Below are 19,210 nucleotides of genomic sequence, written 5' to 3' on the forward strand. Positions count from 1 at the left end.
AAAAAATACATAAAGCAAGTTTTCCAACATGCTGTAGTGATATTTCTGCAAATAGTTGTTTTTTTTTTGTTCTTTAAGTTATTTCTGTCTGCTTTACCCCACCCTTTCCTAGATCCTCATACAACACACTCTGGTTGTGAGGACTAGTCAATAACCTCCCACCAATGTTACTTCAGAAGGAACACCACTCGAATCCACTTGGGCTTGTTTCTCTACGGGGCATAATACTTTCCTATGGGGCAGTGCCTGGCGCCTCCTCTTTATTCCTGAGAACAGAGCTGCCAAGAAACTCAATTCATCTTTTGTGTTTACAAAAACGTCATGCCAAGATTCTGTTCCTGGAAGTGTGTCTGTCTGGAAAACAGGTTGGAACAGGGCCGTGGGTGGCACGGTGGCACAATGGTTAGCACTTACGTTTCACCGCACCAGGGACCCAGGTTCAATTCTGGCCTTGGGTGACTGTGTGGAGTTTGTACTTTTTCCCCCTGGCTGCGTGGGTTTCCTCCGGGTGCTCCAGTTTCCTCCCACTGTCCAAAGATGTGCAGGTTAGATGGGTTGGCCATGCTAAATTGCTCCTTAGTTTCTCAAAACGAGCAGGTTAGGTGGACTTATGGTAATAGGGTGGGGCAATGGGCCGAGGTAGGGTGCTCTTTAGGAGGGTTGGTTCAGACTCGATGGGCTGAATGGCCTCATTCTGCACTGTAGGGATTCTATTCTATGATAACATCAACTACAATGTCCCACATGCACGCATGACACTTATTTATTGGTTATGGTTGCCTAGTGTTTATGTACTGGACTAGTCAAGGCAAAGGACATGAGTCTAAAACCAAACACGGCAAGGTTGTGAAAGTGAATTCAGTCGATATGGTCATTCATGAGTTGGCCTTAGGGAATAACCAAGAAAGCAGCTGGAGTGTTCAACAAAAAAGACAACTCATTCACTCATCATAGAGACATACGCCATAGAAGGAGGTGACTTGATCTATCGTGACTGTACTGGGCCACTGAAAGAGCTTTCCACATAGTTTCAGTCCCTTGCTCTGTCCCCATAGCTCTACAGATCTGTTTCAAATGCTTATCCAATTTGAAGGGTAACCGTCAAATCTGTTCCCATCGCCCCTTCAGGTTGTTCGTTCCGTGGGCAGCACGGTGGCGCAGTGGTTTGCACTGCTGCCTCACGGCGCCAAGGTCCCAGGTCCGATCCCGGCTCTGGGTCACTGTCAGTGTGGAGTTTGCACATTCTCCCCGTGTTTGCGTGGGTTTCGCCCCCACAACCCAAAGATGTGCAGAATAGGTGGATTGACCACGCTAAATTGCCCCTTAATTGGAAAAAATGAATTGGGTACTCTAAATTTAAAAACTAAAGGTTGCTCATCCCAGGCCGGAACTTACTCGGTACCTGAAAAGAATTCTCATCTCCACGCCGCTTCTTTTTCCAATTCCCTTAAGTCTACTTCTGTGGTACCAACCCGTCTCCTTGGTTATTCTATATCTAAAAAATTTAACACAGAGATGGGAAATTGCCAACCCTTGCCAAATCTGGCCTACCTGTGGCTCCAGCCCCACACTATTATTGTCTGTTATTGCCCTCAAGTTAAATTGGGATTGACAGTGTCGTCCACACCCCAAGAACAAATTTCAAAAACCTTCAAGGAGGTTAACCAACAACTGTATTGCCAGGGTGACTAATCTCTACGCAGCGTGAATCACTGCTTTCAGAGAAATGGAGTGGGATTCTCCGTTTCCTGACGCCGAAACGCGATTGGGCAGAGAATATGTTCCAACACCAAAATCGCGGCGGGTGCCGATTTGACGCCAAATCCCAATTCAGAACGTACGTACTGTAAACACTGTTTGCATATCATTAGCAGCCCGACCCGGTATTCTCTTGGGACCTCCGCGATTCTCCACCTCTGATGGACCGAGTTCCCAAAGGCGCGGCTCATTTGTGCTTTTAACAATCATGAAACCAACATCATGGCTGATGAGGGAGAGAGAGGACACAGAGAAGGGCGACTATGGGCTGCCGGGCCGGACACTGGCCGGGCTGGCTGAGGTGGGGGGAGGCCCTGCTAGGTCCGGGCTGGGGTTGTGTGATGGGAGTACAGGCCGAGTGGCTGGGGTGACCCCCCCCCAAGGGACTGGGTTGGTGTCCAGTCACGAACTGCCATTACCGCGGCCTACAAGGCAGCCATCTTGCAGCGCTCCCCACTGACCACCCACTTTGGCCCCTGTTTCTGCAGAGTGATACCGGCCATATGGGCACCCCCATCCCTTCACACCCGCACCCCACCCTCCGCCACAGCCCTCCCACCCGCCCACCCAGGGCAACGCCCGCAGTAGCCCCAGGGGGTCACGGTTCATACCCCTGGCGAAGGCAGTGCCAGCCGACAGTACCCCTGGCATCAGGGATGGGGGCCAGAGGCCCCCACGGTGCCGGCCACCGGAACGGCCATGGTTGTGGGAATGGGGGGACATGCGAGGTTGGAGCCCGCCATGCGTGGGTGGAGCCCGCAGTGCCGACCGGGGCCACCATATAGCCCGTTGGACCGGGTTGGGCACGGGGGTATGCACCATGCTAACATATCAGCCTTTCACCCTCTGCAGACAATGGATATTGGAATTCAACCAGCAATGATGGCCTTCCTGCTAGTCGCCGCAATCCTGGGGGATGCACTGTGGCTGTATGAGCTGGAGCTGCTCAAGGAGGAGGAAGTTGCAGCACCGGAGGCTGATCCAGAGGAACAGGAGGCCGCCGTCCAACAGGCCAAGGGCAAGGAGGTGCCAAGGAGGTGCTGTATGAGGTCGCTCGTGTACTGGCACCACCTGTCATTCGAGCATGCCGGACCGGGCATTCCGTCGAAGACTCCTGCTGAGCAGGGAGACAGTGCGACATATCTGCCAGATGGTGGCACACGTGGCATCGCGGGTGTGCGTGAGAGGACACCCACTCCCGGTGGCTGTCAAGCTAACGGTTTCCCTGAACCTTTACACCATGGGGTCCTTCCAGGCGCGAGTGGGGTCCTGCCCGGCATCTCACAGACCTCGGTGCACAAATGCATCCGCGCCGTCACAGAGACCCTATATGCCCAGGCGGCTCACTACATCGACTTCAATGTGGACCGAGCCCACCAGGCTTTACAAGGTGGCGTGGCTCGCCGCCATCGCCGATATGCCCCGGGTCCAAGGGATGATCGACGTTAAGCATGTCCCCCTACGAGCTCCTGCAGATGACAGGCCGCTCTACACAAACTGAAAGGGGTTTCACTCGATGAACGTATAGTTGGTTTAGGACCTTCATCCTTCACGGGCAGTGTGCAAGACACGTTCATCCTGGCACGCTCAATGGTTCCTGACATGTTCGACATACCCCCTCAGCTGCAGGATTGGCTCCTGGGTGACAGGGTTATCCACTGGGGTCTTGGCTGATGAAACCTATCCGGAGTCCACAGACCGACGCAGAGACCAGCTACAATATAGCAAGCGAGCTGGTCATTCCATCAAAAGATCTATAGAGCAAATAGGAGCTTGATCAAGCGGTGCTTCGGCCTCCTGAAGATGTGGTTCAGGTGCCTGGACCGCTCTAGAGGGGTCCTCCAGTACGATGCATGAGAGTGTCGCCCTATTATGGTGGCCTATTGCGTCCTCCACAACATCGCGCAGCAGAGGGATGATGTGCTGGAGGAGGAGGTGGAACACCAGTCCTCATCTAATGAGGAGGATGCGGGGAGGGCGAGGGTGGGCAGGATAAGGCGCCCAGGCAGGCACGGGGAGGCCGCATGACGTTTGCACCAGGGCCAAGGCGCACGCGGCACTCTGATTGACTCTGGCTTCACCAACTGGGGGGTGGGGGGGGCCTGGCCATTGGCACAGACACCGCATCCCACCCCCTCACTACCCCCCCTCCCCGGCCATCCCCCGCCTGCAACACCCTCCGTGATACCTGCCGCACTATGGGTTGGGGTCCTGGGTTGGCAGTAACAGTGGGTCTGGTCCATGGGATGGAGGATAATGACAACCCGCTCTGCGATGAGCTTTGAGCTCCACATCGTCTGACTCCTGCCAACAGTTGCACTTCCCACCATCCACCTGGGTGATCCCTGCATGCGAGCTGGCCATTCCAGTGGATCCCTGAATTGACGGTGGTGGGGACAGTCGGGGGAGGGGGGCCCACGCACCCACAGTGTCTTCCCATTCTCCCCCCCTCTGTGGCCAGCCCAGATCTGCCCAGCCCTCACACCCATCAGGCAGAGCACCAAGACAGTAACAGTATGGACAGGTGTTTAATGTGGACGGATGTTTACAAATTTGTTCCTTAGCCCCTATAAGGAGACTGTGCCCTGCACCCGTGCCAACTTAACTGGTGTCTAAACTTTCTGCCTTACGGGTCCTAATGCTACTCCCAGGTAGCTCCCCAGATGATACAGCAGGAGTGGAGGCGGCCTGCTGTCATTCCCACCCTGCGATCTGGGTCGCCGTTGGCGAGCGCTTTCTGGGGCGACCAGGCCTGGATGGGCCCAGCTGCTGCTCGGGCGTCCCAGGTGGCATGGTGCCACCCTGTTCTGCCCGCTGCCCACCAGATGCACCAGGGACAGGAGGGGGGGGGGGGGGGGCCCAAGGTGCTGCAGTGTTTCGGAACCTCCCCTGCGGGAGTCACCAGCACACACTTCCGCCACCTCCTCCTCTCTCGAGGTGCCCAATGACCCCCGGGATGCTCCATGGGACGGGGGTGCACGCACACCTATCCCCTGAGGCTATCCGCCACCTGGCAGTGCCAGACCTGGAGGTCCGCTCTGGTCTCGATCAGGGTCTGCATGCTCGAGGCCATGGATCATCTCCATCTGGGATTGTGGACCAGTGACTGTGCCACCACCTTCTGCGCCATGTCGGCCAACGCCTGGGCAATACCGGTGACATTCCCAACCATGGCCTGCAGTGACTGGGCCATGCTCAAGAGCGTCGCTGCAATTTCCAGGTGGCTCTGGCACATGGTCACCTGTGAGACGGCAACCCTGCCCTGGGCCTCGACCAACTCCCGCACAGAATGTCTCATGTCTTGGACATGCTGATCCATGGCCAAAACTGGCATTCCCAAGGCCTCCACCACGGACGCCACCCGTGCAGTGTTGGCCTGGGTAGCACGCATTATCGACACCACCTCCTATTCCTGTACGCGGTTGGACTCCTCCAACTGCACCTGCAGGTGCTGGATGCTCGCTGACAACCCCTCATGTAGTCCCTAACTCCGCGACTGTATCTCCACGACTGATGGGACTGTCCATTCCAGAAGATCGAGACCTATCTGGACAGCAGCCAGTCTCTGGGGTCAGCCCGCCCTCCGACCGTTCACCCCCTCGGGTATTCCTACCTCTACCTGCTGTACCGAAGGAGCTGTGTGGTGCTCACCATATAGTGTGCCAGGAGCCTCTTCACTAACATGCCCAACCGAGGTGCGTGTCTCTGGGATAGTGGAAGGTGTTGGAAATAGTTGTGACGGGTGATCAGTGTCATCCTCAGACACGAGCTCTGGGGTTACAGGTGTGTGGGACAGGGTTGGTGCCATGGTCACAGTGCTGCCTACTCACCTTGACCACCCTGAGTAGGTTGTGCAGCTTTGTGCAGCACTGCTGGCTGGTCCAGACGGCGTTGCCCACGGACACTGACCGCCTCTGCCATCTGCTCCCAGGCACGGCAAACAGTGGCAGCTGGCAGCCTCTTTTCCGATCTGGGGTACAGGGTTATCCTCCTCTCCTCCACGGCGTCCAGGAGGGTCTCAAGCCCTGTGTCCGCGAAGCGTGGGCTGCTCATTTGCTGCCATCTTGTTGGCTGGGATGGTGTGTGGGGAGTGAAGTGTGTATATACAGCTGCAGCTTGTCAGCCTCCTAAGTGTGAATTGCGAAACCGACGAATCCGGCACTGTTTCTTGTTAGAATCGATTGTGTTCCACGTGGCACCGGTGCGATCCCATTAACAGGCGCTAAATCGGTCCAGGTGCGGCGCCAGCTTTTCTGTCATGAAAGTCCACAAATTCTGCGCTGACGAACACACTTAGTCTCCGGAGAATCCAGCCTAGGATGTTATTCATGTCAACTGCACCCAACGTTCATTGATTTGGAGACTACGTTTGATCAGATGTTGCACTAAAGATCAATCGGCATATTGCAAACAGTTAGAATTGATCAGAAATAAATTACATGCATTTGGAATCTTCACTGGGAAAAAAATACAGCGGTCCGAATTGATGGTGAACTGAGAAAATTGATTTTTTTTTAATGAAGTTAGAGTACCCAATTATTTTATTTTCCAATTAAGGGGTAATTTAGTGTGGCCAATCCACCTAACCTGCACATCTTTGGGTTGTGGGGGCGAAACCCACGCAGTCATGGGGAGAATGTGCAAACTCCACACGGACAGTGACCCAGGGCCGGGATTCGAACCCGGGTCCTAAGTGCCGCAGTCCCAGTGCTAACCAATGCGCCACATGCTGCCTCTCCAGGCCCAAAGATAAGTTGCGAGGGAAGGGTCCCAATCTCCTAGGGGGCGGGAACAGGTTGACAACAGTCACAGTACAAGGATCCAAGAGGAAAATATGGTTCACCTCCAGTTCTTATTTCCAGCCGTATATAAAGAAACAGGAGTTTACGCTCTGGGATCGACCAGATCACCCAGTTCAATCCCAAAATGGCATATGCCAAATAGTAAATACCAAAAATGAATCTTAAGCGCAGCAGAGGACCATGATTTGCTTTTGGAATAGCCTGACAGCCTGGCTTAAAGGGACATTACACTTTACCCAGCAATAAGCTGGTTAGCTTCGCCAGGGGGGCATTAGTAACATAGGTCATTGCTCGTCACTTTCAGTATTATACTGTCCCATTTCCATCTGAAGATTCAGTCGAAACATCTCTTAACCTCTTCATCTAATTACAGGAATATAAACTCTCTAAATAAGGGCTTTGTGTGAAAGAGATCAATTTGTTTATGAAATCAGTGCCTGTGTGTGTTTGGAGAATAGGATGGCATGAGTTGCTGCTTTATTAATGAGTCACATCCAGGTTCAGAGCCTCTTATTGCCATTATTGCATTGTTTGTTTCACGGAAACAAAGCAAGTTTCCATTAATAATACTCAGATGTTTCCCTTACAACTGAATTGATATTATTGTGTATTGCCGAGGCTTAGATTAAAGATATTTAATGCAGATCAGTACACAAGAGTCATCTTGTGATCCCTGATTAATAAAGCTTTGCTTTACCTTCCTTCCATCTACAACGTCAGAACATAGTATGGCCATGTGGGCATAATGTTACAATCCCCATAGAGACCAATAACTTTTGAAAAGAAATTTGAACTTCCAGTCAATAGCTGAAAGAATGACACATCAAGATTTTGGGTTTTTCGATCACCAAAAACACTTTTAACGAAGCAGTTTTTGCAAGCAACTTATACTTTAAACCATAAAAAGGAATACCTCCTTCCTATACTCAGCCAACCAAGAAAAACACACTTCACAGGTATACTTCGCGGTGCATTATGTAGCTAAGCAATCTTCCCAGAATCAATCCAAAGTGATTCTTCGCTCCTGAAGGTGTCTTCCTGTTCTTTATTTTTCTTGGCCTGGTAACTTTCAATTTTAGAAGGGTCTTTCACAGTGAAGTTTTCTTTTCCCAGACATTCTCCCTCTAGCCCCAGCTAGATAAATATTCCCGCTTCATTTTAACTACCCACAAATTTAGTCTTTTCAATCCAAGCCACGATATTCCACTTGCATTTCTGTGCGGCAAAATCAAAGAGACTTTTTTGGTCTCAAGCTGCTTCCACTCTCCCAGATCTAGGTAGACTCAAAACACTGCCTGTGATAGTATAGGAAAGATTGTAACCAGATCTGTATAATGGCTTCCTCTGCGTCCTCCTCCATGGCAACGTGAATCACATAGGCCATGTATCTAGTTAGAAATGTGAATTAACTATCCTTATGAGTCCAATTCTCTTTCATCTTGGAAATACATAGACAGTTTAAAGCACAACTGTTTACAGCCTGACAGTTTCAACAATTTTCTTGTTCACACAGGCACCATTGTTTCCAAGCATAAATACCTTGAATCTTCTTCCCAGTGAAACAATCTAATCCATTCTTTGATCTCTAACAATCAAATCTTTCTGTCACGCAGACTTCACAATAGGCATGACAGCCCCCTTCATTTTATCTTATTTTAAAGTCACGGCTGCAAAACATAATAATCTTATGAACCATAATTTTAATGTTACGCCTGGCCCAGCTTTCTCCCCTTCCATCTACTCTATTGACAGATCCAGTTCTACTTTTTTGCTTTTCAAAGATTTTATCCCCTACCTTCTCATGTGTTGGGTAATGAGCCCACATAATAAAAAGGTTTTTTTGAAAACACATATTATGCTGTCCAACTATTAAAGATTTTGGAATCAGGACTTCCGGGTGCGGCGATGACCAGCTAAGTCGCACGTTTCGGCACCTCCCATTTTAATGGACTTTTGGGCTCTTATCGGGAGCCCCAACGGCAATTTTCGAAGGCTAAACCCACGGTGAGGCGACATAGAAGGGAGTCCCCCCAGATGTGAATGGATAGTAGAGATAATAGTAGCCAGATTGTGGAGGATCCTCTGGAGCAGCGGCAAAGAAGGGAAGTGAGAAGCAAGATGGTGGCGGAGGGCGGCCAGTTGCTATGGGGCCTGGAACAGCAGGAGTTCCTCCGGCGATGTGTGGAGGAGCTCAAGAAGGAGGTGCTGGCGCCGATGCTGCAGGCGATTGAGGGGTTAAAGGAGGCGCAGAAGACCCAAGAGATGGAGCTCCGTGGAGTGCAGGCAAAAGCTGCCGAAAATGAGGACGAGATACAGGGCTTGGTGGTGAAGACGGAGACGCACGAGGCACTGCATAAGAGGTGTATGGAGAGACTGGAAGCCCTGGAAAATAGCTCGAGGAGGAAGAACTTAAGAATCTTGGGTCTTCCCGAAGGGGCAGAGGGAGCGGACGTTGGGGTGTATGTGAGCACGATGCTCCATACCTTAATGGGAGCTGAGGCCCCGACGGGCCCCCTGGAAGTGGAGGGAGCGTATCGAGTCCTCGTGAGAAGACCAAAGGCTGGAGAAATACCTCGAGCCATAGTGGTGAGGTTCCACCGCTAAAAGGACAGGGAGATGGTCCTGAAATGGGCAAAAAAGACACGGAGCAGCCGGTGGGAGAACGCGGTGATCCGCGTGTATCAGGATTGGAGTGCGGAGGCGGCGAGAAGGAGGGCGAGTTTTAATCAGGCCAAGGCGGTGCTCCACAAGAGGAAAGTGAAGTTCGGAATGTTGCAGCCTGCAAGACTGTGGGTTACACACCAGGGTAAACACCACTACTTCGAGACGGCAGAGGAGGCGTGGACATTTATTCTCTATTATCTATGAATTTATTGAAGAGGAGAAGTTGGACTAGATTTGAGAAAGAGTGTTTGAAATGAAGTAGCAAGGTGGTGGCAATGGACTGTGAATCAGATGGGGGAAAATTTTCTTTCCCCTTGAAGGGGGGGCACACGAAGAAATGTGGGCGCCGGTGGGGAAGGGGAGGGGGAAGGAGAGAGGGAGCTGCGCCATCAGGGGCGGGGCGAGAGGGAAGCGCGGGCTTTGTTCCCGCGCTATGGAAATTGCGGCGGGAAATGGGGGCGCAGGGCGCATAATGGGAGGCTAAGGATAAACGGGGGACGCCGAGGTCAGCCAGAGTTTGCTGACTTCCGGAAGCAATATGGGGGAGCAACTAAGCTAGAGAGGGATCTAGTGGGGGGGGGGGAATTAACTGGGTTGCTGCTGCTAAGGGGAAGGGGGAACTGTTACGGGATGGGATGGTCGGGACGGGAGGGCACCGTCCGGGGGATAAGCGGGTGCGTGGGAACCGGGTGAGGAGCTGGTCTAAAAAAGGGGATGGCTAGTCGTTGAGGAAGGGGGGGGGGGGTAAAGAGCCCCCCAACCTGGTTGATCACGTGGAACGTGAGAGGGTTGAATGGGCCGATTAAGAGGGCAAGGGTATTTGCGCACCTAAGGAAGCTAAAGGCAGACGTGGTCATGCTTCAGGAAACGCACCTGAAACTGGCGGATCAGGTCAGATTAAGGATGGGTGGGACAGGTATTCCACTCGGGCTTGGATGCGAAAAATAGAGGGGTGGCAATACTGGTGGGGAAACGGGTATTGTTTGAGGCGAAGACCACAGTGGTGGACAGTGGGGGTAGATACGTGATGGTGAGTGGCAGATTGCAAGGTGAGGCGGTGGTGCTGGTGAATGTATATGCCCCAAACTGGGATGATGCGAACTTTATGAAGCGTATGTTGGGGCGCACCCCGGACCTGGAGATGGGAAAGTTGGTAATGGGGGGGGACTTCAACACGGTGCTGGACCCAGGGCTGGACCGGTCCAGATCTAGGACCGGGAGGAGGCCGGCAGCGGCCAAGGTGCTTAAGGGCTTTATGGAGCAGATGGGAGGAGTGGATCCCTGGAGATTTACTAGACCAAGGAGTAAAGAGTTTTCCTTCTTCTCCCATGTCCACAAAGTGTACTCCCGGATAGACTTCTTTGTCCTGGGAAGGGCGCTGATCCCGAAGGTGGCAGGAACGGAGTATTCGGCTATAGCCATTTCAGATCATGCCCCACATTGGGTAGATCTGGAAGTAGGAGAGGAAAAGGAGCAGCGCCCACTCTGGAGATTAGATAAGGGACTGTTGGCGGACGAGGGGGTATGTGTAAGGGTGAGGGGATGTATTGAAAGGTACCTAGAGATCAATGATGACGGAGAGGTCCAGGTGGGAGTGGTCTGGGAGGCGCTGAAGGCGGTGGTTAGAGGGGAGCTGATCTCCATAAGGGCTCATAAAGGGAAACAAGAGGGTAAAGAAAGGGAGAGATTGTTGGGGGAGATTTTGAGGGTGGATAGGCAATATGCGGAGGCTCCAGATGAAGGGCTATACAGGGAAAGATGGAGATTGCACACGGACTTTGACTTGTTGACCACAGGTAAGACGGAGGCACAATGGAGGAAGGCACAGGGAGTGCAGTATGAATATGGAGAGAAGGCGAGCCGGCTGCTGGCCCAACAACTTAGGAAGAGGGGGGCGGCGAGAGAGATCGGAGGGGTTAGAGACGAGGAGGGAAAGGTGGAACGGGGAGCGGAGAGGGTGAACGGGGTGTTTAAGGTATTTTACGAGAGGCTATTTAAGGCTCAACCCCCGGAAGGGAAAGAGGGAATGATGCGTTTCCTAGACCAGCTGGAGTTCCCGAAGGTTGAGGAACAGGAGATGACAGGACTGGGAGCGCAGATTGAGGTGGAGGAGGTGGTAAAAGGAATTGGGTACATCCAGGCAGGGAAGGCCCCGGGACCGGATGGGTTCCCGGTGGAGTTCTATAGGAAATACGTGGACCTGCTGGCCCCCCTTCTGACGAGAACCTTTAATGAGGCTAGGGAAAGGGGGACACTACCCCCGACGATGTCGGAGGCGACGATATCGCTGATCCTGAAAAGAGACAAAGACCCGCTGCAGTGCGGGTCACACAGGCCTATTTCCCTCTTGAACGTAGATGCCAAGCTTTTGGCCAAGGTGATGGCGACGAGGATAGAGGACTGTGTCCCTGGGGTGGTGCATGATGATCAAACGGGGTTTGTAAAAGGGAGGCAATTGAATGCTAATATACGGAGGCTGTTGGGGGTGATGATGATGCCCCCACCGGAGGGGGAGGCGGAGATAGTAGTGGCGATGGATGCAGAGAAAGCATTTGAAAGTGTGGAGTGGGACTACCTGTGGGAAGTACTGAGGTGATTTGGATTTGGAGAGGGGTTCATTAGATGGGTTCAGCTCCTGTACAGGGCCCCGGTGGCAAGTGTGATTACAAATAGGCAACGATCTGACCACTTCCGACTATATAGGGGTACAAGTCAGGGATGTCCCCTGTCCCTGTTACTGTTTGCATTGGCAATTGAGCCATTGGCCATAGCGCTGAGGGGCTCTAGGAAGTGGACGGGGGTACGTAGAGGAGGAGAAGAGAATCGGGTGTCATTATACGCGGATGATTTGTTGTTGTATGTCGCGGACCCAGTGGAGGGGATGCCTGAGATAATGCAGACACTCAGGGAGTTTGGGGAATTTTCAGAATATAAATTGAATATGGGGAAGAGTGAACTGTTTGTGATGCATCCCGGGGAACAGGGCAGGGGAATAGACGATTTACCATTGAGGAGGGTAAGAAGAGATTTCCGGTATCTAGGGATCCAGGTGGCCAGGAACTGGGGAACCTTGCATAGGCTTAACTTGGCACGACTGGTAGAGCAGATGGAAGAGGATTTTAGGAGGTGGGACATGGCGCCCCTGTCATTGGCGGGCAGGGTGCAGGCGGTTAAAATGGTGGTCCTTCCGAGGTTCCTTTTTGTGTTCCAGTGCCTCCCTGTACTGATTACAAAGGCCTTTTTTAAGAAGGTGGACAAGAGTATTATGAGTTTGTGTGGGCTGGAAAGACCCCAAGAGTAAAGAGGGGGTTCCTGCAGCGCAGTAGGGACAGAGGGGGACTGGCACTGCCGAGTCTAAGTGATTATTATTGGGCCGTCAACGTGTCAATGATATGTAAGTGGATGAGGGAAGGGGAAGGAGCGGCGTGGAAAAGACTGGAGATGGCGTCCTGTAGGGGAACTAGCCTAAAAGCACTGGCGACGGCGCCGTTGCCGTTCTCCCCGAAAAAATACACCACAAACCCAGTGGTGGTGGCAACTCTGAAAATTTGGGGGCAGTGGAGAGGACATAAGGGAGTGACGGGTGCCTCAGTGTGGTCCCCTATAAGGAACAACCATAGGTTCGTCCTGGGAAGGATAGATGGGGGATTTAAATCTTGGCAGCGAGCAGGAATTGCGAAATTGAAGGACTTGTTCTTAGACGGGACGTTCACGAATCTGGGAGCACTGACAGAAAAATATGGGTTGCCACCTGGGAATGCATTTCGCTATATGCAAGTGAGGGCATTTGTAAGGCAACAGGTGAGGGAATTTCCGCAGCTCCCGGCGCAAGAGATCCAGGACAGAGTGATTTCGGGGGCATGGGTGGGTGATGGTAGGGTGTCAGATATATACAGGGAAATGAGAGACGAGGGGGAGACGATGGTAGAGGAGCTGAAGGGAAAATGGGAGGAGGAGCTGGGGGAAGAGATTGAGGAGGGGCTGGGGGCAGATGCCCTAAGTAGGGTAAACTCGTCGTCTTCGTGTGCCAGGCTCAGCCTGATACAATTCAAGGTTCTACACAGGGCGCATTTGAAGGGAGCAAGGCTGAGTAGGTTTTTTGGAGTGGAAGATAGGTGCGGGAGATGCGCGGGAAGCCCGGCGAACCACACCCACATGTTTTGGTCATGTCCGGTATTGCATGGGTTCTGGGTGGGTGTGGCAAAAGTGATCTCGAAGGTGGTGGGGGTCCGGGTCAAACCAAGCTGGGGGTTGGCTATATTTGGGGTTGCAGATGAGCCGGGAGTGCAGGAGGCGAGAGAGGCCGACGTGTTGGCCTTTGCGTCCCTAGTAGCCCGGCGAAGGATTCTACTTATGTGGAAAGAAGCTAAGCCCCCGGGTGTGGAGGCCTGGATCAACGACATGGCAGGGTTTATAAAACTGGAGCGGATAAAATATGCATTAAAGGTTCGGTTCAGGGGTTCACCGGGCGGTGGCAACCGTTCCTCGACTATCTCGCAGAGCGATAAGGGAAAATAGGAAAGGCAGCAGCAGCAGCCCAGGGGGGAAGGGGGGGGGGGGGGGCTCATTCGGGTCTTCAGGGGTTTTATGTGTGTGTTTCTATATTAGTTATTTATATTTGATTTCACAAAGTTACTATTTTAGTTACTATTTCTGTTGTTTCTTATTTTGTTGTTGGCAGTTGCCGTTAGTTAGCATATTATTTATTTCAAAAACGATCAATGTATATATTATTACAAAGTTGTAAAATGGGAATTTTTTGTTTGATCGAAAAACTTTAATAAAATATATTTTAAAAATAAAAAAAAGATTTTGGAATCATACTGAGAAACATATAATAGCCCAGGCCATTATTGTAGTAAAATATCTAAAAATTTCCACTTTCCGTACACTGATTCAGGTTCACATTGTGCTAAAGCTCAGAAGCATTTTTATCATATTTTAACTCAAACTACATTGCAGCCAGCAAATGTAAAATCTCCCATGAATCTAGCAATCAATCGATAATTTTATTTTCAAAACATTTTTGTCTTAAAAAAATTCTTTAATATTTTTACGAGTGTTAACTTGATGCAACTTTATAAATACCAGCTGAAAATAGGTTTATCGTTAAAAAAAACATTTGAATCAATGTCTAACCCAGCGCCTGTGAGAGACACAACTTTAAATACCTGAAAATGGCTTTAAAAATTATACAGAACCATTTATTCGTCACATTAGTGCATGAAAGCCAGTTTTTTAGTAGACAAAGAAAAAGTATTTAAAGATTTTTAATTTGTGCCTATTCGAGTCCTTGCACTAAAAGAAACTTAATTTTAAGATCCTACTTGAAGATCCACAAACCATTAGCAGAAACTCGCCATGGTGATGAAGTAGATCTGGGGGCATGAGCAGTTTTGTGTTTCTTAAACTAGCAAACATCCCAGAAACACAGTTTGCACAGACCTTCAATATCCACTCCCTCCACCACACTGTCAGCAGTGTGTACCATCTACAAAATGTACTGCAGCATATCGCCAACCCTCCTTTAATATCACCATCTCAACCTGTAACCTCAAGCACCTAGAAGGGCAAAGGCAGCAAAAGCATGGGAACACCATCACCTGCAACTTCCCCTCCAAGCCACACATCATCCTGACTCGGAAATATATATCTCCATTCCTTCACTGTCGCTGGGTCACAATCCTGGAACATCCTCCCTAACAGCACTGTGGGTGTACCTACACCACATGGACTGCAACGGTTCAAGAGGACAGCTCACCACCACCTTCTCAAGGACAATTACGGATGGACAATAAATGCTGGTCTAGCCAGTGAGGGCGAATACATCTTTTAAATGTAGCTTACTTTTAAAATGTACTTACTTTGTGTTTGTATCCCAAGAGATGCGGACCAGTAAATGAATGCTATTACAATGAGTACACTTCAAAAAAAAGTGACGTGCTTCAGAATGTTGTGAAAGGCACTTTACAAATGCAAACCTTTCTCTAACATTAAGGCAAAGGGAAAGACAAACTGAAATTGGATTCAAGAACTAAGAGAGACAGATGGTTGTATCAAGAGTGGTAGCTCAGTGGGCACTGCGGTAAATGCAGGAGATTCCCACCAGTGGAAACAAAGGTCTTGCCAAGATGCCAAATTCAGGATCAAACAGCATAGGACAGTGAATTGCGCTGAAGAAATGCAACAGAGCAGAAACGCCAGACCATGGAGTTATGTCATCACTCTCCTTGTCCAAAATCCTGAATATCTTTGCAAATGGTTCCCAGTGCATCTGGCTTTTTATAGAGCTGCATTCTTCGTCATGATAATCCTCCACTGCACAAAACTAGACGGCACTTCCAGACATTGAACTTAGGTTTAAATCCAAAATGACTATTCAGAGACGAGCAGGGGTTTATTTCTGGCATAACTCCAACATTATAACAACGACTACCCTTCAAAAGGTACTTAAATTGGCTTTTAACTGTTTTAAGTTTTTCTGAGGTCCTATGAGGCAGCTTATCAATGAAAGCATTTTACACATGAACAATCCACTTCTGTTAATACCTGCATTCCCTTCTGCTATACTTGCTACTCAAATATATACAGTGTGCAGTCAGAGTTAAGTTTCAAGAATCTCACACTGAGGAACATAGAAAATGTAGAGTGTACATTCTGAATAAAACATGTTTTCAAATAGTGACTGCTCTTCAAATAAAGGAATGTAACCTGCTCTGAAAGGCTCTATATAAATGCAAGTTTTTCATTAGCATTAAAGCAGGAGGAAAAACGAACAGAATTGCATCCTCAAGAGTAACAGAGCCTTCCCACTGACTGTAAATGGAGAGATGTGTGTGATGGAGAGAAGGAGGGAGGAGGTTAAATCTAGCTGTCCTATGGGTGGGTTACTGTCCTGCGCCGTTTGATGCTCAAACCTTGACATCTTCCCATTTTCACTGGGGAATCCTTTGGATTTACTGCAGTGCCCACCATCGTACAGTGGAGGCTCCTGATGCAACTGACAGCTTTTTCAATCCCAATAGGATGCATCCCACACACATCCTAAACCACGCAGGCACAGGGAAACAGCAGCAGGCAGCGTGTATCATAATAGAGCATCAGTCTTTGCATCCCATTTCAACAGCACCTACAGACCACTCCATGGATTCAATGCTCCAAGCTGTGCATTTGTGCAATAAATTGACATTCCACAATCCACATAATGGATGCATTTTACTTAAGCGGGGGAGGGGGGAGGGTATCTAACAGAGTGATATTCCCAACGTGGAGTTTAAATAGCAGTAAATACTTGGTTAGTGCAGTCACTGAGCTATATTCCAGGCACAATATGTCATGGATGTGCAGGATGCTGTGTGTGTGGTGTGTGAAACGTTCTCAGCACTGGGGGGAGTGCAGGGCAGCCACCACTTACCCAGGACGGAGCCGATGAAGATGAGGATTTGCACCGAGGTGGTGAAGTCCCGATAGGTCCGCTCCTCCTGGCCGCCCTGCTGCTGCTGCCCTCCCGCGGTGCTGTTGTGGCTCAGGTTGCTGAGCTCCGTGCCCCAGCCCGGGCGGGAGCTGGCGTTCTGCTCCATGCTACTTGCAGCCTCCCGTGTGTGGCATCCTCAACTTCACCCCCGGCCAAACATTGTGCAAGGGGCAACGGGGGGAGGCAACCCCAGAAAAGATACCTTCGCCCACCCAAATCTTACTTTACCCCTACTGCCCCCCCCCCTTTTTTTTATTGACTGGAGGAGGGATGAACAAATTCTAACAACTGCACATCTTCCTTCGCCCAGATCCCCCCAAACTGGACACTGTACTAACCCAGAACAACCACTGCACACAGACAGGAACAGAATCCGTCAGAAACCGGTTGCCTGGTGACGGCAGTGTAACGGGAAAGAGAGAGAGGGGAGTCGGAAGGGGGGGGGGGGGGGGGAGAGAGAGAGAGCTACTTTTCATTTCGTCCCCTTTCTCCTTCTCCCTCTCCTGCTGCACCTTTCCCCCTCTCCAGCCTTGCCAGGGGGGGACTCTCCTCCCTTCCTTCCCTCCTCTACCTGAGGGTGAGTCGTCCTCCCTATCTTCCCCCTCCGTTTCTACAGGGGTCCACCTGCCTGACAGAACAGCCCTGAGCTATTTGACTGCATTACTAGATCAGGGCGTCATCAAAACCCCCCCCCCCCCTCCCCACACACACACACAACCACCCAGTTTGCCAGTGAGTCTGGATCGTCTAAAGAAAAAAAAGCAAAACGCGGATAATTTAACAAAACCTGTGAACAAAACAATGGCATTTTCTTTCTGAGAGGGGCGCTGTCCACGCACAACTGGCAGATAGGTTTTTATTTACCAAGCGCAAGGCTGTAAAAACTCCATCACAGTGCCTCATCTCGTTCTTTTAGCATTATCAAGGTGAGAGGATGTATGATGCTATTCAGACTCCAAGCAACAGACTTTCTTTTCGAAGACTAGCCCCAGATGCTTCATCCAAGAAATGGAATGTTTGACCGTTCACCAGAGAATTACTGTGTGTTTTTATTGTTTAGCCACCTTGAAACCGCCCCAGAATGATCTGCATTATCTTACCTTAGACAGTGTGGCTGGCAATTGCACTCCAACACTAAACTGACAGATTCTCCTTCAAGAAAATACATGGAGAAAAATTAAATCTAACAACCATTATTTCATAATATTTTTTCACTAACGGGCATTGGTGAACCAGATGGGTTTTTGACAATAGTTTCCAATACAGAAACTAGCATCATAATTCCAGATTTAGGCACTTTTGGTGATGGGGATGTGCTGAGCAGACGCACGGAAGATGGCTCTCCTCCTGAAAACTTGGAATCAGGCATTTTAAACTGAAAATAACCCACTAAAACCAGGAGAAAACACCAACAAGATGAGCCACAGCAAGTGGCAGCAATCTCAGCGGTTGAAGAGACGGCAGAGGCAACAACAAAAGGCGGGATAGGAAAGACGAGGAGATGGTGAGTATGAGGGGCAGCGATGCCCCAGCCACACTTGAGTGAGGTGGGCCGCCAGGCCTCAGGCAGAGCTCCCCTCCCCCTCTTGAACAGCGGATGGGGGGGAATTCCTCACGCAGGAGCTCCAAGAACTCAAGGAGGCCATTATGGTTGACATGAGGGCAAAGGTGAAGGTGGCTGGGGTGGAGGCACTGATCGCCTGACAAAGGGCCCTAAAAAAGGCGGAGAGGCAGCTGGCGGGACGCTACACTCAAGGAGCTGGAGAAAGCCTCGACCGATCAGAGCAACCGGATTACTGCTTTAGAAACAGAAGTAGCAAGGTTGGTGGCAGCACAAGGGACACTAAAGGGGAAGGTCGAGGACCAGGAAAATCGGTCACAATGCCAGAATCTTCGCATATTGGGCCTACCAGAGAGGACTGAGGGCCGGAGCCACATGGAGTATGTGGCTCAAATGCTGGGTAACCTGATGGGGTGAGACAGCTTCACACAACCTTCAAAAATAGCCCATAGGTCACTCCAGCCAGATCCCAAAGCCGGGGAACAGCTGAAGGTCATCATTGCAAAGCTGCCAGGACCGGGAAAGAATCCTGAACTGGGCCAGACAGAAAAAATCCTGCAACTGGGAGGGACACCCAATCCAAGTGTATCAAGACATTGGGGCACACCTGGCCAAGTGCCGGGCAAAGTTCAACAGGGCCAAGGCAGCACTTTATAAGAATAGTGTAAAATGTGGAATGCTGTACCCAGCCAAGCTCTGGGTGGCTTTCCAGGGCAGGAATACTATTTCACTGCGACGGTGGACACGGACAAATGTGTCCACAAACATGGGCTGGGAAGACAACAACAAAACCGTCGCTGTGCCAGACGCCCCAATGGACTGGGACAATGTGAAACTGTTTTGTGCGGGACTGTATAGCCTTGCTTTGTACGGTAGAACTAAGAGTTAGAAAGGAGGGGGCGAGAGCAGCAGAATGCAGGAGGGGGTGGAGAGGAGGTAGGGGGAGGGTAA

General features: G+C 50.6%; 1 protein-coding gene across 1 annotated transcript in view; it reads right to left on the reverse strand.

Annotated features, from left to right (window-relative positions):
* The window catches only part of gpr176 (G protein-coupled receptor 176), a 100,802-nt gene extending 83,441 nt beyond the window's left edge, over window positions 1-17,361 (reverse strand). Inside the window, exon 1 of the mRNA XM_072485080.1 lies at window positions 16,639-17,361. Coding sequence (XP_072341181.1) covers window positions 16,639-16,804 — 166 coding nt within the window. The 5' untranslated portion in view covers window positions 16,805-17,361. The remainder of the gene's footprint in view (window positions 1-16,638) is intronic.
* Window positions 17,362-19,210: the final 1,849 nt, after the last annotated feature.

This window comes from Scyliorhinus torazame, chromosome 2 (assembly GCF_047496885.1).
Source record: "Scyliorhinus torazame isolate Kashiwa2021f chromosome 2, sScyTor2.1, whole genome shotgun sequence".
Lineage (NCBI taxonomy): Eukaryota > Metazoa > Chordata > Chondrichthyes > Carcharhiniformes > Scyliorhinidae > Scyliorhinus > Scyliorhinus torazame.